This window comes from Vulpes vulpes, chromosome X, assembly GCF_048418805.1.
Source record: "Vulpes vulpes isolate BD-2025 chromosome X, VulVul3, whole genome shotgun sequence".
NCBI lineage: Eukaryota > Metazoa > Chordata > Mammalia > Carnivora > Canidae > Vulpes > Vulpes vulpes.
The window spans coordinates 71,401,280-71,425,652 of NC_132796.1; the positions used below are offsets into that span (position 1 = coordinate 71,401,280).

At 41.4% G+C, this 24,373-nt stretch overlaps 1 protein-coding gene across 1 annotated transcript; it reads right to left on the reverse strand.

Annotated features, from left to right (window-relative positions):
• Positions 1-5,808: 5,808 nt before the first annotated feature.
• On the reverse strand, positions 5,809-24,373 carry XKRX (XK related X-linked). The gene is made up of 3 exons (XM_026006585.2): positions 22,906-24,373; positions 18,537-18,805; positions 5,809-11,426 (listed from the first exon to the last, which is right to left on the reverse strand). The coding sequence occupies exons 1-3, from the start codon at positions 23,238-23,240 to the stop codon at positions 10,681-10,683; spliced, it is 1,350 nt and encodes a 449-aa protein (XP_025862370.1). The 5' UTR covers positions 23,241-24,373; the 3' UTR covers positions 5,809-10,680.

Here is a 24,373-nt window from a genome sequence, read left to right on the forward strand (position 1 = left end):
CATACAATGGGATATTACTCAGTTATACAAGATGACACCTTGCCATTTGGAACAACATGGATGGATCTAGAGGGTAGAATGCTAAGTAAAATAAGTTAGAGAAAGACAAATACTATATGGTTTCACTCATATGTGGAATTTAAGAAAACAAAACAAATGAACAAAGGGGAAAAAAGAAAAACAAAACACTCTTAGATGCAGAGAACAACCTAGTGGTTGCCAGAAGGGAGATGGGTGAGGAAAGGGGTGAAACAGATAGAGGTGACTAAGAGCTGTAATGTATAGACATTTTAAATCATTATATTGTACATATGAAACTAACAGAACACTATATATTAATTATTCTTCAATAAAAATAATAATCAAAAAAATAAAATCCTCCAGCCAGTTGGAAAAAGATTGGAGGCTAGATGAAATAAGAATGGCAAAATGATAATTGGTGAAGCTGTGTGATGGTATATGGAAATATATTATTTTCTCTTATTAATGCTTGAACACTTTCATAATAGAAAGGGTTTTTTTGTTGTTGTTTAATCTGGACCAGGAGGGGTATGAGCCCGGGCTTCCATTCTGATTTTCCCTTAATTAGCTGTGTGATTCTGGCCAAGTCACTTCATTACAGTACCTCAACTCTCTCCTCATAATTCAGAACTAATAACTGATTAAAATTTATCATGTTTGCCACATACCTAGAATTATACCAAGTAGTACAAAGGAACAAAAAAAACTACATATCCTACCTATTCTCAAGGCATTAGGGTGGGGGAAGGGGCGCAGGAGGAAAGGAAACAGGGCTTTTGGAAATGTAGAATATATAAAGAAGAAAATGTATCACCTCTACTTCCACCATGCAGACATAACAAATTGAGGCTTTTAGCGTATATTCTACACCTTCTAGACATTTTTCTATGAAAATATATGCATGTCTTTAAAAAGAGACATGTGAACAATACTGTATGTGCTCTTTCATGGCTTGTTCTTGTTTTGTTTTTGTGTGTGTGTACTATTATATCCTTTGGGTGATCATATCAAAGTACATCAAAACATTATAGATATAAAACATGACCTAGTTTAGTGCCATTTTCTTCCCACAGCTGTTTCATTAACTACAATCAGCCTTTTAATGAATATGTACTACATGTGCCAAAGGAATGGTCATCTCTGGTTTGAACTCTTACAGCTGGTCTCCTGGCTTCTAGTTTTACCCTACTCTAATCCATCCTTCACACAAACACCAAAGTGATCTTCCTGAAATACCCTTATGTCACTGCTCTGCTCAAAAGCATTCAAGAGGTTATGTACTGTATGATTCCATTTATATGACATTCTCAAAAAGACAAAACTATAGAGACAGGGAACAGATTAGTGGTTGTCAAGGGTTAGAGGTGTTGGGACGGTGTGACTCCAGAGGGGTAGTATGAGGTAATTCTTTGGGGGTATTGGAATTGTTGTGTACTGACTGTAGTGGTGGTTACATACATCTCTACATGTGTTAAAATTCACAAAGCTGTATATTACCCCCAAGATGTCAATTTTTCCATATGATAATTTTTGGAAAGTCTTCAATGGTTCTCCATTGCATAGATTCAAATTCAGCACTTAGCTAACATAAGGTCCTCCATGGCTCTCCAGGCTACCTTTCCACCCTCATCTCTTACTGAGCCTCACCCCCAATGCTCACTACATTCCAGGCACACTACAACTGCTTGCTGTTTGGTGAACATATATGCCATATGTGAACCTTGATACCTGTGTGTCTTTACTTGCAATGTTCCCTCTGCTAAAATGTATGTCCACCAATGGCGACCCTATTTATCCTTCAAGGCTTAGTTCAAATCTCACATCCTCTGTGGACCTTTCCTCAATGCTCCCACAGCACTTTGCTTAGATCTCATTTCCTGACACCACCAAGTGTTATAAAGTAAAGCCCAGGCAGAAGTGTGCTCCAATGATTAGGCAATAAAACCCCCAACCTTGCTCAGAAGTATTCACTTAGCATCAAGTATTTGCATTCCTTCTTTCCTCTCCTCGGTACCCAATGACCCACTGGTTTCCAGGCCAGGTTACACCTGTAGACTTTATTTTTTTAAAAGATTTTATATATTCATGAGAGACACAGAGAGAGAGGCAGAGGGAGAAGCAGACTCTCTTTAGAGAGCCTGACACGGGACTCGATCCCAGGACTCTAGGATCATGACCCGAGCCAAAGGCAGACGCTCAACCACTGAGCTACCCAGGCATCCCCACCTGTAGACTTTAGACCTTCCCTGTTATTTACCTCCCCATCCTTCAAACCCCAGCTTAAACTTCATTGTCAAATACATTCCTGCTTTTCTGCTCTGGCACTGAATTCCTGGCTTGGCCTCTGAGCACATGATTCTTCCGTGCCGCTCCCAGGGATGGTCTAGCTTTCTGACCTATGCCTACTCAATCCTACTCTCCTGGCTGGAAGACAAGGGAGCTTGCCTAGCAGGTGTGGGTACCTGGAGCTGAGGCTGGTGGGAGGAATGTCTCATTGCATTGGTAAGTGAGCCAATCCAACGCAAAAGAGCAAATTGGAGAGTCAAGTGAGGCAAGCAGAGGTTGGTAAACCAGAGAAGCAGAGCCAAATTACGTCAAGAGAGTAAGGAGGGACTGGAACCTAAAGCCAAGAAAATGAGCACATGTGGATGGTTGGGAACCATGTTAGAGCAGGCTAAGCCATAGGCTAGTTGGGTAAATATTAGAGATATGGGACCTTTGCCTATTCCCTTCTGTGTTACATGTGAATGCACTTGCCCCATTTAAAGAGCCAAAGATAAAAAAAATAAATAAAGAGCCAAAGATGAGTATAAAATACCCGCCTTCTTCAGTCCTACCCAGTCTAGATTATGGAGCCCAACATCTATGAGAGGCAGTGTGGTAGACTGAAAAGAATATGAGCTTTGGAATCAGACCAGAGTTTAGGGTCACTTGGGTGGTTCAGTGGTTGAGTGTCTGCCTTTAGCTCAGGTCGTGATCCCACGGTCATGGGATCAAGTCCTGCATAGGGCTCCCCACAAGGAGCCTGCTTCTCCCTCTGCCTATGTCTCTGCCTCTCTCTGTCTCTCATGAATAAATAAATAAAATCTTTATAAAAAAAGCCCAGAGTTTAAGTTCTGGCTCTTCCCCCTTATTACTTGTGTGACCTTGTGTAGTCACTCAGCTTCAGCTTCTTCATCTGAAAAATGGAGATAGCATCTACCTCAGAGGATCATTATGATGATGAAATTATGTAAATGAGCCAACGTGGACTTTGGTATCTAATAAGCACTCAACAGATGACAGCCCACTTCTTTCAAGAACACCTATCATAATTTGCCCTCATATTTCTGGTTAGTCATATGCAATACAGGTCTCTCTATGCAGATCTTAAACTTGAAAGCACTGTGAATTATTTTTTACATGTATTTACTTTTTATTTTTTAAAGATTTTTAAATTTTATTTATTCATGAGAGACACACTCACACAGAGAGAGAGGCAGAGACACAGGCAGAGGGAGAAGCAAGCTCCCCTCGGGGAGCCCGACACAGGACCCAATCCCGGGACTCCAGGATCAGGCCCTGAGCTGAAAGGCGGTGCTAAACTGCTGAGCCACCCGGGCTGCCCCATGTATTTACTTTTTAAAGTAATATCTTTTACTCATTGCAAATACCATGTAAAGTTATACAAAATTTAAATTTTACAAACTATTTAACACAGAAGACATCCCCCCCCCCCAGAACCCTCCAACCCAGAACTGCTGTAAAGAATTTGGAACATTTTTAACCAGCTCCCCCAGCTACCATATTGTTTGCTTTGTTTTGTTTTTACAAAAACAGGATCACTGTTAAAGTATGGAGACTCAGAATTTTTTTTAAAGTTTCTTACAAATAGAGAGTGTACATGTGTCAAAGTTTAATTTTAATTCTTAAAGGAGGAAACCAGCAAGACGGCAAAGTTAACTCAAAAGAGGATATGAGAACTAGTATTTTATTTATTTTTTTAAAGACTTTATTTATTTATTCATGAGAGACACACAGAGAGAGGCAGAGACACAGGCAGAGGGAGGAGCAGGCTCCATGCAGGGAGCCAACATGGGACTCGATCCTAGGACTCCAGGATCACACCGTGGGCTGAAGGCAGGCACTCAACCGCTGAGCCACCCAGGTGTCCCAAGAACTAGTATTTTATAGTCAGTTAAAAAAAACAAAGAAATGCTAAAATCATATTGCTAAGGTAGAATTAAAGCTGATTAATGTCCTACGGGGTACTAACAACCAAAATCATGCTGCCTTCTTTAGGTGGATAGAAAATATTGTTGCATTTTGTCAGTTTTATAGATTTGTAAAATGACCGAACCCTTATCACTTGTGCTAAATTACAATTCTCTGGGCGTAGAGTCAGATGACCCTTGGGCCCGTTAGAAAATGCTCTTAATGTGACAGTAAAGCAGCAAGTAGGGGCACCTGGGTGGCTTAGCGGTTGAGCGTCTGCCTTAGGCTCAGCTCCAGATCCTGGGATAGAGTCCTGCATCAGGCTCCCCATAGGGAGCCTGCTTCTCCCTCTGCCTGTGTCTCTGCCTCTCTCTGTGTGCCTCTCATGAATAAATAAATAAAATCTTTTAAAAAATAATAAAGCAGCAAGTAATCATCTTTTCCTTTTGTATTAGTTTCCTAGTGCTGTTATAAGAAATCATCACAAGCTGTTATAGCTTAAACACACACACACACATACTTATCTTCTTACAGCTCTGGACGTCAGAAGTCCACAATCACTTTTGGGCTGAAATCAAGGTGTTGGCGGGGACCTGCTCCTTCTGGACACTCTATGAGAGAATGTCTTCTTGTGTTTTATAGCTTCTAGGGGTGCATTTCTGTTTATGGCCTCTTCCTCTATCTTTAAAGCCAACAGCGTCACATCTTCAACATCTTTGTTTCCGTCTTCACCTTACCTCCTCTCTTATGAGGACCTTTATGATTACATCCAGCACACCCACATAATTCAGGGTAATCTCTCCATTTCCAGGACAGCTGGTGAGCAACCTCAATCCCCCACTTAATTCCCCTTACCCATAACATAATGTATTCACAAATTCTGAGGATTAGGATGTGGAGATCTTGGAGGGGGCACTATTCTTCCTGTATCTATTCTTCCCTGTTTCCAAGTTTTGAATAATTCCTCATAATCTTGGCCTATACATTGTGTTTTCAACTTGCTTTTTTTCATACTGTATACATCTACCCCATTTTTTTTAGCAGACAAAAAAGCTACATTAGTTTCAGGTATATAACTTAGTGATTTGACAAGTTTACATATTATGCTTTGTTCACAAGAATAGCTACCGTCTAATTCCATACCTCATTACTACAATATTATTGATTTATTTCCTATGCTGTGCCTCTTATTTCCACGACTTCTTCATTCCATAATTGGAAGCCTGTGTCTCCCTCTCCCCTTCACCCATTTGGCCCAATCCTCTACTCCCTTCCCTTCTGGCAACCATCAGTTTGTTCTCTGTATTTATGGGTTTAATTTTGCATTTTGTTTCTGCATTTTTAGGTTCCACTTATGAGTGAAATCATATGGTATTTGTTTTTCTTAGTGTAATTTATTTCACTTAGCATAACACCATCTAGGCCCATCCATGTTGTCTCAAATGACACAATCTCATACTTTTTATGGCTACATATTCCATTTTATACAGACATACACACACACACACACCTATCTTATCCATTCATCTATTGTTGGATACTTAGGTTGCTTCCATATCTTGGCTATTGTAAATAATGCTATAATAAACATAGTGGTGTATACATCTTTTTAATGGCTGGACAGTATTCCAATTATAGAATTGACAGAATTTAATCATTTTCTTACAGATGGAAATTTAAGTTTTTACCAATTTTTCACTGTTACAAACAGTGCTGTAATGAACATTCCTGTACATATTTCTTTGCACAAGTGTGGCCAGGTAGGAAAAATTCCTAGAGGTTACAATTTGGAGGCAGAAAGTATGCCTGATTAATTTTGACAAATATTGACAGATTGCCTTCCAAAAATTTGCACCAATATTGTACTCTCATGCCAGTGATGAGAACCAGTGTCTATTTATCTCCAATATCACTTAAATTCAATATCTGGGATTCACATTTGAGTCTTTCAGCATCTATAGAGCACTCTGAAATATCCATTTAGCTTTTCCTTGGCACAAAATGAGTTTAATAACTGTTTTAATAAATTAAAGGTTAGAACAATGCAAATTCACATGTACAACTCAGAGGGCTTGTCCCCAAAATGAATGATACAATGGTAACAGAGCTAATATGTGTCAATGTGCCTTGAATATAATACCGTGCTCTTCAGATGTTATTATCTCCATACATGAAAGTGTATTGTTTTCACATTTAGTTCCCTTAGCTCACACAGGTCAGCCTTGCTACTTCCCAGTTTCACATGGGAAAGTTTCACATGCTTTATTGTCAAGATTCATATCATACTTTCACTGAGCACACCAGAGGTTCTAAAGTCTGTGACTAAAGTGTATGACTAATGGTGCTAACCCTCCAAGAGAAAAGGCATAAGATTATGGACATGTGTATCCCCTTAAGACAGTAATAAAGGCTAATAGCAAAAGTTTCAAAGAATGAGGATTCCCACTCTTGGGTAGGTAAATCTTTTGGAGGGCCCCAAGGCATCTGCTTTTATGCATACGGCTTTTCAGAAACAGAACTCCACAGGTTTTGTGGGGTTTTTTTAAGATTTTATTTTTAAATAATCTCTACACCAAATGTGGGGATCAAATTTACATCCCTGAGATCAAGAATTGCAACACTCCATGGACCGAGCCAGCCAGGCATCCCAGAACTCCACAGGTTTAGATGGAATGTCCTGGTGGGATGTTCTACCCTTCAGCTGCTCACACCACCTTTACCCTGGAAGCAGCAATCAACTCTGAAAGCTGATGACCATGACCTTGTGAGGTGTAGGTGGGGGCAGGCTAGCTGAGAGAGCACTGAGTGTTGACTTAGGCTCTCAGGACTGTGACAGCTGAGGGAGGGGCATTATTCTTCAACATTCATATCCTCTGGCCTGCTTCAGAACTAGGAGTCAGCTTCTCAGCAGGTGTAAGGACAATGTTGCTAAGAGGAAGTATAAGAGAGTGGGCTTCAGCACTCCCCTGCTGTGATTGGTTGTTTGAGGTGGTGGGGGTGAGGAGAGTCCTACAAACCTAAGTACTAATTGCTCCCTCCAGTTTTATTACCATGACAGGGTCTAGAAGGTTTAAGAACACACAGGAAACAAAATCCTGAAATTAGAAAGGAAATGGGTCCATCTACCACTATCCCTCACCCTACTCTCCCACTCTCTGTATATAACTACATGTGAACATAAATATAAGTACATATAAATATATGTGAACACATACTCAATTTCATTCCAGGCCTTTTAGGACTTGACTTTTTTCCTCTAGGGTAAGTTGAGTGATGCCTCTTGATTACGAGTGTTTGTAAGAATGCTTGAGATGAACCCAACGATAGCCCAGAAAATATTCCTGGAACCGCTAACATATTAAAATAATTCCACAAAGGACCTAAGAGGATTTAGAGGCTTGTGTCATGATTAAGAGTGGAAGCTCTGGAGCCTGAGTGCCTAAAACTGAATCCTGGCTCTGATATGACCTGTGGCTTTGGGCAGGTCACTTCCCTTTTCTAGGCCTTAGAATCTTCATCTGTAAAATGAAGGATTAATAGTACCAACCTCATGAGGGTGTTTTGAGGACTGAATGAAAGAAATAGTGCATATAAAGCACCCATGCCAGACATACAGTAAATGCTTATAAATATTAAATATTATTTAATTCTCCTACAGTGCCTCACAGTTCTATGCCCCATAGCCTTCAAAGTATTTGTGGAACAAATGAAACTGACAACTATTAGTTTATTTAATACATTTCCTTAACAGGTCCATTTGCCCATACTTAGCCTACCGAATTTCCAATAATATGAAAAAAAGCTGTTGCTACATCAGCCTCTCTTTCCCCCAAACTTCATGGTTCTGCCTTCCATTTCCAAGACCCATTTGCTGGCCCCATCTCTGCCTCCTCTCCCACTAAGACTTGCCCCTACACAAGTACCCTGTGTTGCTTTAAGATTTCAAAGTGCAGGGATCCCTGGGTGGCGCAGCGGTTTAGCGCCTGCCTTTGGCCCAGGGCGCGATCCTGGAGACCGGGGATCGAATCCCACGTCGGGCTCCCGGTGCATGGAGCCTGCTTCTCCCTGTGCCTGTGTCTCTGCCTCTCTCTCTCTCTCTTTGTGTGACTATCATAAAAAAAAAAAAAAAGATTTCAAAGTGCAAAAAAGAGAGCAGTTAAAGAGGTGTATGCAGATAGGAGCACTTCCCTTGCCCTACCATCGTATTTTGAAATTTCTCCTTTTCCTGTGTATCTAGAATACTGCTGTGCAACAGGAAGGCCACCACCTAGAGGAGGTTCTGAGAGTTCATTTGCATAAGGTATGGCTAGACTCTCTTCTCCTAGGGAAAGGGCAGCAGGTTTTTCAGGTCCCAAGCTGCTCCATAGCCCTCACCCTGAACTCCTTGCATTCCAGAGATATTAAGTCATGGAGGCTGGGGAGGCTATGTGGGGGGAAAAATACACCCGGTCTAGTGCCAAGGCACATGGTTTCTGCCCTGTGTATCTCCACTCTAGCTCTAATTGGCTAGCTTGGCTTGGTGTGTGTCACTGTGTTCTCATCACACCTGTACCTTAAGTAAGCTGATTCACATGCCTTTTACGGACTAAATTACAGTTCCACGCTGCTTCTGATTTTAATAGAAGGGCATATTAACCACTAGGGAGAAATTATTGCTTGAATTCCAAGAGACAGTGTGTTCTTCTGGAGGCCTAATAGATTCATTCAAATTCACCTTAAATTACATAGTCAGAAGACAAGAGTATGAGCTTTTTATGACATCAACCTAAGTCTCATCATCAAAGATAAAATGAGGGAGTTGGACTGGAAAAGAAAATATTCACTGCTCCAAAGCGAGTCACTTTACTCTTCCCCAAATCAATTATCCAATCCTTTTAGCCCCAAACAGCGGTTGAAGATGGGAAAACCCACACTAGACATACCAGGAAATAGGACCATTCTGGCTAAGAGCCCCGCTACTTAAAAAGAGGGAATACCTCTACCATAAAGTCATGACACTGTATAAGAGGGAGGGAAATGGCTAAAATTCTTAATGTGATCTCAAGAGTAATGTGATCTTTAGGTGGGCATCACATGGGGATGAGAAGCTTTAGGTCAGATTGTTCACAATTTCTCAAAACCTTGCGGTAGCAACAGTTGATACATGCTACTAGGAATTCTCAAATACTGAGATACTGGGTCCCAGGTGGCAGTGGCCCTCCTAACCTCAATTCCTTGGTTACCTTAGAGGCATCTAGCTGACATCCCCATCAAAATACCCAACTGATATGAGATACATGAAAAAAGGAGATATATATTCATCCACTGGGGGTATGAGAATGAGCAGAAGGTTGATAAACATTCCTTATTGCAAAATAAAATCCTGTAGGCAAAAACCAGTACCAATGATGAGTTAATGTGATCTCGTTTCCCTAGTAGTAGTAGTAGTAGTAGTAGTAGTAGTAGTAGCTGCCATCCAAACCCCAAACAGCATGAAGGTAATATTCCAGCTATTATTACCTTCTCCCTCCCCTAAAAAAAACCCCAGCAAAATACTCAGAATAGTAGGAGATGCAAAGCAATCTTCATTTCTTCCTTACATTAGAAACATTTTCAATTACAGTTCAGCCTCTCTGCAATCTATATCAAGTAGTCAAATGCCAAGAGCACAGAAAAACCAGGTTGGAGGGAATTCCTGATAATGAGGCATGAAGTGAGAGATTTTCCTCAACCACTCCATTTCACAAGCTGGTGCCCATGCAGGTCCCTGAAAAAGAGTCATTCTGGCTTATGCCCTGAAGGAATCCTAGTCAGCACTCCCTCCTCAGAGTGTGCCTATGAAGGGCTGCTTGAAAAGAGAGGTCTTTGATGAAAGATCACTAGTAAAACCCTAATGGAAAGCTAACTTGTTTGGGAAGCAGCTCTTTTAATAGTGGGGGTTTTCTTCTTAAACCAGAGTTTCTCATTGGAATTAAAAAGAAAAAAAAAAAAAAACAGCCATGCTTACAGTTACAATTCCACATTAACCAGCCAGGTTCCTGGGAGGTACCCATAACTAGCAAGTTGTCATACTCTCTAATCAGTCCAGATATGTTCTGGTGGAATTCTGGGCCTTCATCTCAGCCCTAGGAAAACTCAGTAATGCCTCAAGCAAATGAGCAGAGCTACAAGATCGCACCCAGAGAGCTTAAGGTGCTTGGAGGTAAGTTATCCCCTCGGGCAGCCACAGCTTCCCTGGGTGGGAGGGGGTGTTCACCATATCTCTGATCCTTCTTGGTATATAGTAGCTACCCCCTTTTCCAAACAGACCAGTCAATCTTAAGGACATAAAACCTATTTGGGAGCTGTTCTTTCTTCTTAGAGGCTTACCAGAAAATTCAAGAAAATATCCTAGTGAGTACTCACCTAAGAGCCTCATCCTCTCCTTCAATTTCAAAGTTGCTCTTGGCAAACCCCAACCTATCCCCAAATACCCAGAAGATAGAATCAGACAATGCTTGGCCTTGCTTCAGCATCACAGGATGGCTCTGAGTTCTCAATCCTGCCCCGAGGGTGCTGGTGGCAGCAGACACAATGGAGGTAGTCCACTACGTTGTGGGTAAAGAGTGAGCGCAATGGGTGCAAGTACTGGAAGAAAAGGAGCATGAAGCCAATGGAAATCAGGTAAGCAATGATTAGCTGCAAAGCAATCAAGGAATGACAGTAATTCAATAACACTTTCACTCCACAGAACTTGAAAACCAAAACCATGATCACATTCTCTACCAATCTTAAGCTATAGTGCAGGCCCATATGTCCCCAGTTCTGACCTTTGTCAACAAGGTCCCTGTCTGCCAATTTCAACTGCAAAGCTGACCAGCAAGAGAAGTTGATGCCTGCATAGAGGACAGTAATGGAAATCAGCACCACCAGGGTGCCGACCCGGCTGAAATTTTTCTCAATGTTATTAGGCATCTGGGCACCACTCCTCCAGAACTTAACCCAGGGCTCAAAGAGGATGATCAGGAAGTTGAGCAATAAGAAGGGCACAGCTTTCAATTTCAAGGTGGCTGAGAAGAGCACCAGAATCACTAGGCGGGAAGTGATCTCCAATGTCCGCCAGATGGTGATGCAGAGGACTTCTAACGGCCCAAGGCGAATCTTGTATTCATCATACTTGATCTGGATAGCCAACATATTGCAGAGGGTGGCCCCATAGGTGACAGATATCAGGGAAAAGACCATTAGCACAGCTGTAAGAAAAAAAATAACAGAAAAAAACAGATAATCAGACTATGTTAGCAAAGCTTGAACTCTGACCCAGAGGTCCAGAGAGATGATAGGTGAGACCTGCGGTGCCCAGTGAAGAGAAAATTCTTCTATGAACACAGCTGTGTTAGCACAGAAAACAGCATGCATACAAAAAAATGGAATTAGATAAACTAAAAAATATATATATTTGTGGTAGGGATTATACCAGTTTTTTTAAAGCTTATTTTCTATGTTTCTGTTTTCTAAATTTCCCACAATTAACACACATTGTAACTTTAATAATCATATAAACATCCAATCATATAAACCTTTTTTGTATATTTTTTATTGGAGTTCAATTTGCAAACATATAGCCTAATACCCAGTGCTCATCCCGTTAGGTGCCCCCCTCAGTGCCCATCACTCAGTCACCCCAACCCCCCGCCCACCTCCCTTTCCACTACCCTTTGTTCATTTCCCAGAGTTAGGTGTCTCTCATGTTCTGTCACCCTCACCGATATTTCCCACTCATTTTTCTCTCCTTTCCCCTTTATTCCTTTCCACTATTTTAAGAAGAGTGGATCTCAGAACTAATGTTGAGAGGTCACTAACACAGAAAGAACACATATAAAGAGATAAGGCAGTACCCACTTGATGAAATAGGCTTCTGAGCAAACAATGAAGGAGGCAGAAGGAATTCCAAAAAAATCCAGTCCTAGGAAATTCATAGGTAACGTCTTTGGTTACAGAAGTCCTTCTTGACAAACATTATATGGTCTCATTCATTTGGGGAATATAAAAAATAGTGAAAGGGAATAAAGAGGAAAGGAGAAAAAATGAGTGGGAAATATCAGAGAGGGAGATAGAACATGAGAGACTCTTAACTCTGGGAAATGAACAAGGGGTGGTAGAAAGGGAGGTGGGCGGGGGGTGGGGGTGACTGGGTGATGGGCACCGAGGGGGGCACTTGATGGGATGAGCACTGGGTGTTATTCTATATGTTGGCAAATTGAACACCAATAAAATAGATAGATGATAGATTAGATAGATGATAGATTAGATAGATGATAGATAGATAGATAGATAGATAGATAGATAGATAGATAGATAGATGATAGATAAGAAATCCCTTCTTTTGGGACACCTGGGTGGCTCAGTGCTTGAGCGTCAGCCTTCGGCTCAGGTCGTGATCCTGGAGTGCTGGGATTGAGTCCCACATCAGGCTTCCTGCAGGGAGCCTGCTTCTCCCTCTGCCTGTGTCTCTACCTCTCTCTGTGTGTGTGTCTTTCATGAATAAATAAAATCTTTTTTAAAAAAGTCCCTTCTTTGACATGTATCTTCTTTAAGAAACTAATCTTGTATGTATGTCAGGAATGTGTCAGAATGTATACTGAAAATTCCATGAAGGCAGAAATGACCATGTCTATTTTGTTCACTGCTATATCCCCAGAGCCAAACACACTGCCTGGAATATAATAGGTGATCCATAAATGTTTGTGGAATTAATGAGGAATTCTGAGTTTACAGAGGCAGCATAAAATATCTACAGGGATCCCTGGGTGGCGCAGCGGTTTGGCGCCTGCCTTTGGCCCGGGGCGCGATCCTGGAGACCCGGGATCGAATCCCACGTCGGGCTCCCGGTGCATGGAGCCTGCTTCTCCCTCTGCCTGTGTCTCTGCCTCTCTCTCTCTCTCTCTGTGACTATCATAAATAAATAAAAATTTAAAAAAAAGATAAAAAAATATCTACAATTAGAAGCCCTCGGTTCATCTCTGTGAAAGCTGTGTGAAAGTCACTGAATATCTATGTGCTTTAATTCCCCAATTCACTGAGATCTCTAGAATTGCTTGCATTAATCATCAGCAATATCAATTTATCACACAGCTGCTTTGGTATATTTTAGGAATCTCCAAACTTCTACCAGAGTTGTTTAAAAAAAAATGTTTAGGGGTACCTGGGTGGCTCAGTGATTGAACATCTGCCCTTGGCTCAGGTTGTGATCCTAGGGTACTGGGATCGAGTCCCAAATCAGGATCCCTACAGGGAGCCTGCTTCTCCCTTTGCCTATGTCTCTGCCTCTGTGTCTCTCATGAATAAATAAATACAAATAAAGTCTTAAGAAATAATAAAACAAATTAAAATTAATTTACAAAAATTTTAGACCCTACTTCATAGCCCATAACATCCATACCACTGTATAGAGTTCAGTCCCTGACGGGTCAGGGTGCTCTATAACTTGCTACATTGAGTCTCAACTATAGATCACACAGTGTCCCTTTCCTTTTATTCCTTTGTATCAAAGAATACCAATCACTAAAAAAGTGAGAGAGGCCTAAGGGGTAAATCATCCAAAAAAAAAAAAAAAAGCTGGAACTTTGTGTTCCCATAAAAATACTAGCTCCAGGGAACTGGAGCCATAGAGATGTCAACTTAATCTGCAAGGAAAGTGAAGACTTCCCCATGGAAACCCAAAAAGCAGCACAGCTTTGCTTCCAAGATCCTTTTCAGCTCTAAGTAGAGTCTTGGAATCTCAAAGACTGGAATGAGAGACTCTCTTGAACTGTTTACTCTTAGCCTGATGTTTATTTATTATTTTTCCATGTTTATTGAGATATAATTGATGTATAATGTTGTATTAGCTTAAGGTGTACAACTTAATGATTTGATACACTCTTAGCTTTATAAACCACTGTTAGTCCCATCCTTAAGTGTTGACGCTTGTAGTTGGGAACATCAGAGGGTATATACATCTAGCCACATGTGGTGATGCTTTCCCTTGAATTAGAACTTATTTATTGATAGTAATGTAATAAAAGAAAGCCTGATGCAATAAATGCAAAAACACCTTCCATCTGTCTCCCTACAAATAGATTCATGTCATAAGAGATCATAATGCTGTTAGTGAATTTGCTCATCTAGACTGATCCAGATGGTCTCCAAGAGAAAAAGCGATTAGAAAAGAGGTAGCAAGGAGAAAGAAGAGTGGATGAAAATGAAGAAACCTAACCCAGAAAATCACTTACAACACTTTGAGATGGTACTCTCAGCAAGTTTTTAATAGGAGAAATTGCCAAAGAACTAAAAACAAGGCCTTGGAAAAAGTTTCCCTTACATCCTTTGTATGGTGATATAGTTAGAAACATGGGCTCTGCAGGCAGACCCCTTGGATTCCAATCCAATCTTGCCATCTATTACTTCTCAGTGCCTCTATTTCCTCATTTGCTAAAAAGGGGATAATAATTACATCACAGGGTTCTTGTAAAGATTAAGTGAAATAATTACATGCAAGGGACTTAGAGAAATGTTCAGAACATAGCAAATGCTATCTGCTAGCTCCTATCATCATCATCATTCGCTATTTCCAAAAGTGTAGTACATGCATTTCTCCTACTTAGACACTACCCTGACACTTAGGAAGTCAGGTGATTTAAAAACTAATAGAAGAGGGATGCCGGGGTGGCTCAGTGGTTGAGCATCTGCCTTCGGCTCAGGTTGTGATCCTGGGGTCCTGGGATGGAGCCCCACATCAAGTTCCTCACGGGGAGCCTGCCTCTCCCTCTGCCTATGTCTTTGCCCCTGTGTCTCTCATGAATAAATAAATTCTTTAAAAAATAAAATAAAAACTAATACCTAGAAATAAGCCTTACAAAAATGTGCAAGACCTTTAGCAAGAAAACTATACGACTTTACTGAAGTACATTTCATGAAATTTTTTTTATGTACTTCAATAAAGTTGTATAGTTTTCTTGTTCCAGGCCTTGCACATTTATGACATAAATTATGGGGATAGTTCATGGATGTAGACTTATCTCCAGACTCATCAAGCTGGATATGTTAAATAGGTAGAGGTTTTTGTCAATTATACTTCAATAAAATGATGTAAAAATATTTAAAGAAACAGAGAGAGATGTCATCTTGTAATATGAAGCTGATTGGTCCTACAAAGATACACATTCCCTCCGAAATAACCTAAGTAATTTAATGCATTACCAATACACAATCTCAGTGGGTTTTTTTCTTTTTTTGTTGTTACCCTTTTGCCTTATTTTGTATTTTGGCAGGGGAATTGACAAACTGATTGTGGAAATGCATCTATTTGGAAGATGAACCTAAATTGCCCTATCAGATAGGAGCTGTGAAAAGCCTTTGTAAGAAGTTCACAAGATCTAAAAGCAATAAAGAACTTAAGTACATAAAAATTTAATACTTCAGAAAGCCAGAAGATAAAATTATCTTGTGTATCTTATATATGGTATGTTCCACATGTGTTCATGCACATTTAAAATGTATACACATACAAAACATACAAATGTATACATACATACTTATCTACAGCAGAGAAAGGATTAATACAAGAAAATAGCTCTTACAAATTAATAAAAGACAACCCACTACAAATAAGCACTTTAAAGAACAAAATATCTAAACATGAAAAGATGTTCAGCTGTCTTCACAATTAAAAACAAATTATTTAAGTAATCAGTTATAATTATACAACTAAATAATATTTAGCTTAATATACAAAGAAAAAGGATATTCATACCCTTAGGAATATAAATTCATACAACCTTTTGGGAGGGCTATTTGCAGTACTGATAAAATTCCAAACATGCATATCCTTTCACCCAGCACTTCTATTGCTAAGAATTTAGCTACAAAGTCTCATTCCAGTACACAGATACTTAGAAAGCTGTTCACTGGAGCATAGTTTGTAATTAGAAAAAACTTTTTTGAAGGGGAAAATCAGAAACAAACTTTAATCCTACCAATAGAAGATTGGAGAATTAAGAAAGAATGGTCCAGTTCATATAAGGAAAATATATATTATATATTTATCATTTATTATTATGATGTATGCATATATAAATAACCATTGAATAAAGATATATTGGCATACTTTTGAAAAAGACATGTTGAACACAATGTTTTTTTTAAGATTTTATTCACTTATTCATGAGAGACACACACAGAGAGAGAGGCAGAGACACAGGCAGAGGGAGAAGCAGGCCCCACGCAGGGAGCCCGATGCGGGACTCGATCCCGGGTCCCCAGGATCACACCCCGGGCTGAAGGCAACGCCAAACTGCTGAGCCACCCGGGCTGCCCGAACACAATGTTTAATACAGCCCTTTCTTACAAAAATACATAATACATAATAAATATATATTGTATGTATGTTTACATAGTCAAAAAAGTCTGGAAGGATATACACTGAATAGTTAATAGAGATTACTTTTGGGGAGTAAAATTACATCTCCTATTTAATATACATTCTGTATGGTTTTGAATCTTTGCCATAACCATGTCTGATTTTTAAAATTAAAAAAATAATGGCCAAAAATAGAAATACATGATCATAACAAACATTTTAAACCACAGAAAGTTCGAACCATATGGAAGGGTATAAGGTTAAAGGCAAAAGTCTACAGACTTCTCATCTTCACTCCCCAGAGGTAAATAGTTTCTGATATATCTTTCCAGAAATTTTCGATACGAATACAATTCCTTGTAGGCCAAATGGCTTGTGCATGCATTACTTTTGTAAAGTATACATATTTTAATTAGATACTTTGATGACCTTCAAAATTCTCAGGAGGAAAAGCATCATCATTTCCCTTTCTCTTCACATCACTGTCAATTCTAGGTAGGTAAAAAAGCTTTAAGACCAACAGAATGTCATGAACAATTCTTAGCGGAGGAAAAGAGCAAAGGGCATAAATTCCCTCCTTATATTCATTTGCAACATGGGGCTTTGCAAGCAGCTGTGTACCCACAGCTGTATCAGCTCCAGCCCAAGCAGATGAGGCTAATCTTGAGCTGTTAAAACTCATTAACCGTACTTTATCTTGACTTTGAAAACATGACTCACATTTTCTCCTCTCTTAGAGGTCTTACTCATCCAAGGATCCGTTTTTTTTACAAGTGGGAACTTAAGACTGTGACCTCTTGGGTAACTTCCCTCAACAATCACACAGAAGATCAGAATTGGGGGGATCCCTGGGTGGCTCAGCGTTTTAGCGCCTGCCTTTGGCCCAGGGCGCGCGATCCTGGAGTCCCAGGATCAAGTCGAGTCCGGCTCCCTGCATGGAGCCTGCTTCTCCCTCCTCCTGTGTCTCTGCCTCTCTCTCTGACTGTCATAAATAAATAAATAAGTCTTTTAAAAAAAAAGATCAGAATTGGAACCAAACCTCATTCTCATTGGTATTCATTCCACACCCTATTTCTTTCTCGCTACTGGAGAGAAGTGATTAAACCAGTGGTTCCCAAACGTGGCTGATCAGAATCAACTGGGGGTATTTTAAAATAATAATAAAAATACAGATTCCAAAAAAAAAAAAAATACAGATTCCTGGCATCCCCACACTCAGACTGAGTGAGGTCTGAGTAGGAGATGTAAGTTTTTAAAAAGGAGCTTTCACCCAGTAATAGGTTTTCTCATGATCAGTAATATTTGGGAACGTCTTATTAAAAGATGACCATCCTTACACCAAAACAAATGAAAAGTCCTCAGGATAATTTAAACACTCTGGTCTAGGGAAAATGTCCTACTGACTGCTGGTATTACCAGCTTCTCTGGGCCCAGAAAGGCTCATCTGTGGCAGTTTTGGTCTTAAATAGCTTACCCCAGTTAAGAAATGTGGCAGGCCTAAGATGTCTGGCTCCCCTAGTTCTTTATCTACCAGCACTGTCCAAAGGTTCTGTAATACCCATGCTGCCCAGTACAGTAACCACTCACCACACACAGCTATTGAACTCTTGAAATGTGGCTTGTATGACTGAGGAAGTAAATTTTTAAAAGATTTTATTTGAGAGAGATAGAGAGAGCACAAGGTGGGGGGAGCAGCAGAGGGAGAGGGAGAAGCAAGCTCCTTGGTGAGCAGGGAGCCCAACATTGAGCTTGATCGCAGGACCCTGAGATCATGACCTGAGCCGAAGGCAGACACTTAACCAACTGAGCCACCCAGGGACCCTAGAAGTAAATTTTTTATTTCATGTTTCATTTTAATTTAAATAGCCACATGAAGCTGGTGACCAGTGTATTGGACAGCTCAGGTCTGGATTTCTAAGACCCTTGATTTAAATGGAGCCCTCCCCTCTCCTGACCCACTCACCTCTACCCAGGGGGACCTCTGCAGAGATCAGAGTCACATAGAGCTGATAGGTCAGCTGGGGCACTGAGCCCAGGAAGGCTTGGATCTGTGACATACGCTTGTAGGCATTGCGGTGCATGGCCAGGGTCCGGATGGAGTGGCCCACCTCCCATTCTATCAGCACCTCCTCGCCATTTATTAGCATCTTCTTTCGGGTGAGGCTGACATAGGGCTCCTCCTGCCCCTCTTTCTTCCACAGTGTGAGGTACTTAATCATGGCCTCCAAACATCTGCAGAAATAAAGCATCATGGGTACTTAACTAAAGCTGTCCTGGGAAAGAAGGTTGGGGAAGGGGGGGATAATAATACAATTCAGGGAGTTTGTGCTACTTTTTGCCATTCCTTAATTCCCATTCTACTCATTTCTTGTGAGTCAAAGAGATAGTTATGTCTGCTACAAGTTACTTGAGTCTAAATCCTTTTTTGTTTGGTCGGTCATCTACTGACCTGAGAACACCATTTCATAGTGTTACTTGGAGGATTTAAGGAATTTGCTTGGTATCCTTAAGAATAAGCCTATGGTAGAAAAGCACCTTGAACACAAAGACATTATACAAATAATGTGTTGAGAGAAAATGATGAAGGCTCTTAAAGGCCCTGGTTTTCATAACACCTCAAGTTCCTGAGGTAAAGCAATCTGTATGCAAAGCATTTAGCTCTATACTTGGGGCTTTTGAGTTCTGCTTTTTTCAGGACAAAGCCCACAACTATAATTGTCTTGCCAAAAAGTCTTGGACGGGATCTAGAAAAAAACTCACATCTATACAGTAATGCCATTCAATAACAAAGGTACTTAAAGACTTGACAACTCAGAACTGAATGTGCTACTTACCTAGGGAATATCAAAAGATCTCTCTAAAAGTTGTTTTGGGGGCCTCTTGACCTGTTTGGGGCCAACAGCCTTTTAAACTTCTTTCTTTACAAAGAGGAAAACATCTTTACCAACCTTGAAATAGTGATAAGACCACATTTCTTGCTGTATCCTTCCCATCTCTCCCATATAAATCAGAAGTCTTTAAGCAGTTCTGATGTGGTGAATAGAAGAGAAGAAACTAGAACATCTTGTTTTGGAACACCTGAGTTACCACTTCCTCCACTCACCCTGACATGAATGGAAACTGTGGACTATTATAATAAGTAAAAACAGTTGTGGTGAAAATTAAGCCATCTTTCCTGACTGAGGGTATAGGTTGTATTTATCTTGCCCACCATCCTTCTCATATGGTGAGTATTTGATAAATATTTTCTGAGTAAATGAAAGAGTAAGAAGGAAGAATACAGGGTGAGAAATGATGGGAGGAGAGGATAATAATAATGGCAATGTAATTTAATGGAAAAATAGGCTAAAGACAAGCTCAGAGATTTATATGCTTCCTAGGCCTTTGGTTGTGAATGAAAGGGTTTAGAACATGTGCTGCCTGCTATTCTCCACAGGATCCCTTTGAGAGTGGGGCATATGTGCCAGTCTGAAGCATGCAGCTTCCTCCTAGAAAGTGGATGTTTCAAACTCTAAAACCTGGGAGAGGAAAAGGTGGAAGGAGGAGAGAACACAGAAGAAAAAAGCTAAGTGCATTTCCAACAAAATATTTTAGATTTTAAGCCGGGCCCATCAGTGCTATTGCTGAATAAAATACTGGGGGAGATAGTGGCAGGAAGAATTCTGTTTATGCTTCTAAAGGCTATTTAGTGATTTAAGTAAGAGTGTTTGACTTGGTTATAAGCTTTAGTAAGTTAGGGTACATTTTGGGGATCCCTGGGTGGCTCAGCAGTTTAGCACCTGCCTTTGGCCCAGGGGTGATCCTGGAGTCCTGGGATCGAGTCCCGCATCGGGCTCCCGGCATGGAGCCTGCTTCTCCCTCTGCCTGTGTCTCTGCCTCTCTCTCTGTCTATAATGAATGAATGAATGAATGAATGAACGAATGGATAAATAAATAAATAAATAAATCTTTAAAAAAAAGTTAGGGTACATTTTCTTTTCTTTTTTTTTTTTTTCATTTTCTTTTTCAGAAGTATCTTTGTATCTCATATCAGGGAGCCAGGCCCTCCAAACATCTTCATGTATCTAATAGTACTGATTAAGTTCCTTCCTCTCTAAAAAGTAATTTGCCTTGAACATAAGCATATCAAGGATATAATTTATGAGCTTTTAATTATTTCTTCCCTGCTGTCAGGTTAGCTATTATAAATGCTTTCCAATCATTTCTAGTGGAAGCTAAACAACAAAAATGAAATATAGTTCTCATTATTCCATATGATGGGTCCAAATCAAAGATGGCTCGAGAGGCCACAAAGCAAAGGAAGTCTAAACTCTGAACTGGGGCAGTACTTGCTGAAATTTGCATATTGAGAGTGTTTGATCTGTTAACTCAACAGACCACCTTTGAAAAAGGAGAGAAGAATGGTTTCCTTGTTCCTCTGATGCCATCTCTAAATTTGTTTTTTGTTTTTTTCCAGAGACAGAGCAGAAGCATGCACATGCACTCAGTGGGGAGGGGTAAAGAGGGAAAGGGTGAGAGAGGGAGAATCTTGAGCAGGCTCCACACCCAGCACAGAAACCCACTCGGGTTCCATCTCAGGACTCTGACCTGAGCTGAAATCATGAGTTGGACACTTAACCAACTGAGCCACCCAGGCACACTAATGTTTCTAAATTTCTTGGTTCCAAATTCAAGATGAGGTCTTTCTTTTTTTTCTTTTTTCTTTTTTTTTTTTTTTTTTGAGGTCTTTCTTTTACAGCTTAACTTCAAAGATTTAGAATTGGAAAGAACTTTTAGATTACTTGGTCCAAATGTTGCATATAGGCCAGCTGAGTCACATCTGACCAACAGCTGTGGTTTGTTTGGTCCAAGTTGTGTTATTTAATTAGTCAAGTTGCCAAAATTTTAAATGATATTTCATATCAAATCTTGTCTTGGAAGCTTCTGTTGAAAAGTTGGGGAATCTGGCAATACTGGGTCTGAGTTCCAAGAGCAACACAATGGGCTGGAACTGTAGAGTAGTTGCCTCCTTTAGGCAAATCATGCAGACTCTAGCTTGCCACACTGTTCACTACTCTCCATCATTTCTCTAACACTGATACTTAATTTTCATTTATCATCACACATGAAGCTACTGGTTTTCTCATACTTGGCCCGCTTCACTCATTTATGAGACCTGCCTGGCCCCTGTAAGCGTTTGCGTTTGAGTTGAAACCCATGAGCTGGCCCAACCCACTTATCATACAGATGAAGCAACTGGGGCCCAAGGCATCTTCATAGATTTCACCAAAGCCCAGCAACTAGTCAATGACAGAGGGAGGACCAGACTCCAGGCCACTGGAATTCCAGGCTGTTTTTGCTGATATCCCATATTTTCTCCAATGGAGCCTACTCAATCCCTCCTTGTTTGAACATTTATTGATTTAAAAAAATTTAAGGCAGGAGAGTTCCATCCTCAAATAACCGCAGTTTCAGACTGTGGTTATTTCTCTAAGGAAGAAATATTACCCCATTGCAATTACAACATCAACACTCTGACACATATTCTTCAGCTGACTGCAGGTGCATCTGCCTCTCTTGCAATGAAGACAAACTTGGTCCATTCCTTCCTCCTGACTTCGTAAGTTTTGCAACATCTCCCTAACTTGAAAATCCCACAGTGTCCACATTCTCATCCTTTCAAGGCAATCTGAATGGAAAGAACTGATATGTAATTACAGTGTGCTACAGCATCCAGATGGAGAGATAGACTATCTTCCTTTGCCCCCTCTAACCTTGTACCTTTATTGCAGAAAGATACAAAGAGATAAACAGGAGACTGATGAACCAAAAGAAGAAAATGAACTACGATGGATTGAGGTACTGAATGACCACAAATAGCTTAAAGTACTTTCCAGATGTCAAAGAACCCTGGAAAATTTGAAAATGGCACCATCAGCAGCCCAAGCAGCTCAGTGTAAAGAAACTGAATGTGAGATCCAATTAATAGAGTGTCCAAAAGACAGGATCAAAATAACACACTCTGAAGTTATGTCCTGTTTACACAGGTTAACCACATAAGCTGGTCCTATAGCAATTTTCACAACTCGAATCCAAATAGCAAACACTGAGTAATGAAGGCATATCAATGGTACCATATACGGTTTTAGAACACAAGTACATGCCACATGTTCACTGTGGTGGCAATAAATATTTAAGATAAGATTTTTTTGGATGGTAGGCAAGTAAGCCCAAGAGTGGGAGGGAATGGGAGAATTGATTAGAGACACATTATCAGTCTTGTAAATATTAGCTTCATCTTTCTCTGCACAAACCGTGGGGGGGGGGTGAAGTAGAAATTAAAAATTGCTCACCTGATAACAGGTCCCAAGAGGATTAGATGCATAAACAATGAAAGCGGCTTGTCTTTGGCCAGATCTCTGTGAACAAAAATGAGGGTCAACTGGACCATAATGGATGAAAACATAAAGAAGGATAAGGTGTATGTCATCCAGTAGGTTTCACTATTCTTTCGATAGACTCTAACCATGTACAAGGCAGATGCAGCCTCCCCACAGTACAAAAAGGTGGAGAAGAGGATGCCAAATGGAAAGGTAAATCGGGGGTTGGCCCCACGGATGACATCTTCCTCCAGAGATGAAATTGGATCCACGTTAGGCTCCTCCGGAATTTCATAAACTCGGTCCATTGTCGAGGTTCTGAGTGCTTGAGTCTGGTCTTCAGGGCAACCCCCACCCACCCCCAAGAGAACCCTATAGCCACTGCAGTCCAAGTATTGGTGAAGACAGCTGTCAAGTACAATTCCAGAACGGAGATCTGCTAGTTAGAGCAGGAGACCCCCTCTTTCTAGTTTCCAGTTACACTTGTTGGAGTATGGGATGGGGAGCCCAGGAGTACCACTTTGAACTTGACTCTTCATTGGCCCAGGATTCCAATCGTTAATATACGTGCTGTGAAACCTGGACAGGGCCAAAGCAAGCATTTTAGCGCTCGGCCTGGAGTCCAGTTTCAGGCACGAGAAAGGTTGGACACAGCTGTTTCCTTGGCCGCTTCACCTTTCGCAGGATGCCCACCCCCCCACCGCAAGAAGGGGGTTAGCCCCTCTGTCGGGGCACCAAAACTCAGCAGCACCTTCCGAGGAGTCCTGACCACGATGCCCTCTCACCCCAGCCGAAAACTGAACCAGGGCAGAAGAGGGGGTGGAGCCTGAGCGTCCCTTCGGGGGCTCATTCCAGTGCCTAGGTCCCCGAGCTATCGTTAGGCTGTGGCTACGAGCTCGCCGGCTCGCCGCTGCTCCCTCAGAACCCGCGCAGAGGCGAGGCTTCTCGAGCCGGCTGCTTGGATTCCCCAAGCTCCGCCCGCACGGCAGCCGCCGGCCGGGGGCAGGAGCAAAGGCACAGCCCCGGCCGGGAGCGCAGTCTCGGGGGAGAGGAGCCGAGAGCGCGCGCCCGCGCGTTACGGATCCAGAGTAAGCTAGAGGGGCTTGTTTTCCACAGAGAAACTTTGCTAGCGAGAAGCACGACGTGTGGGGCGCCAGCCCGGGAGGGCAAAGGCAGACGTCGTCTGCTGCTGGGGTCCTCCCCCGCCTGCAGTTCCAGCTGCGAGAGAGGTCGGGCGGCTTCAGGAACTAAGGCACTGATGACCGGGGCGGGCGAAAGGGGAGGGACGGCTGGGGCCAAACCCCAGCCTGCGGGTTCCAAGGCCGGCAGCCCAAAGATGCTCCGTGGGGGCGGGGGGGGGGGGGGGAGGCGCCACACAAAGAAGCTTGGGCTAGCCTCCGGAATGGCTTCTCACCACGACCCCAGGATCCCAGAGGAAGCC

What these genes read in the sequence shown, in the direction of transcription:
- XKRX (XM_026006585.2), bottom strand. Translation starts at nt 23,240, where the DNA reads ATGGACCGAGTTTATGAAATTCCGGAGGAGCCTAACGTGGATCCAATT. An exon ending in CTCTTGGGACCTGTTATCAG is followed by an intron (nt 18,806 to 22,905) that starts GTGAGCAATTTT and finishes TTATTTCTGCAG; the next exon opens with ATGTTTGGAGGCCATGATTA. An exon ending in AGAGGTCCCCCTGGGTAGAG is followed by an intron (nt 11,427 to 18,536) that starts GTGAGTGGGTCA and finishes TTTTTCTTACAG; the next exon opens with CTGTGCTAATGGTCTTTTCC.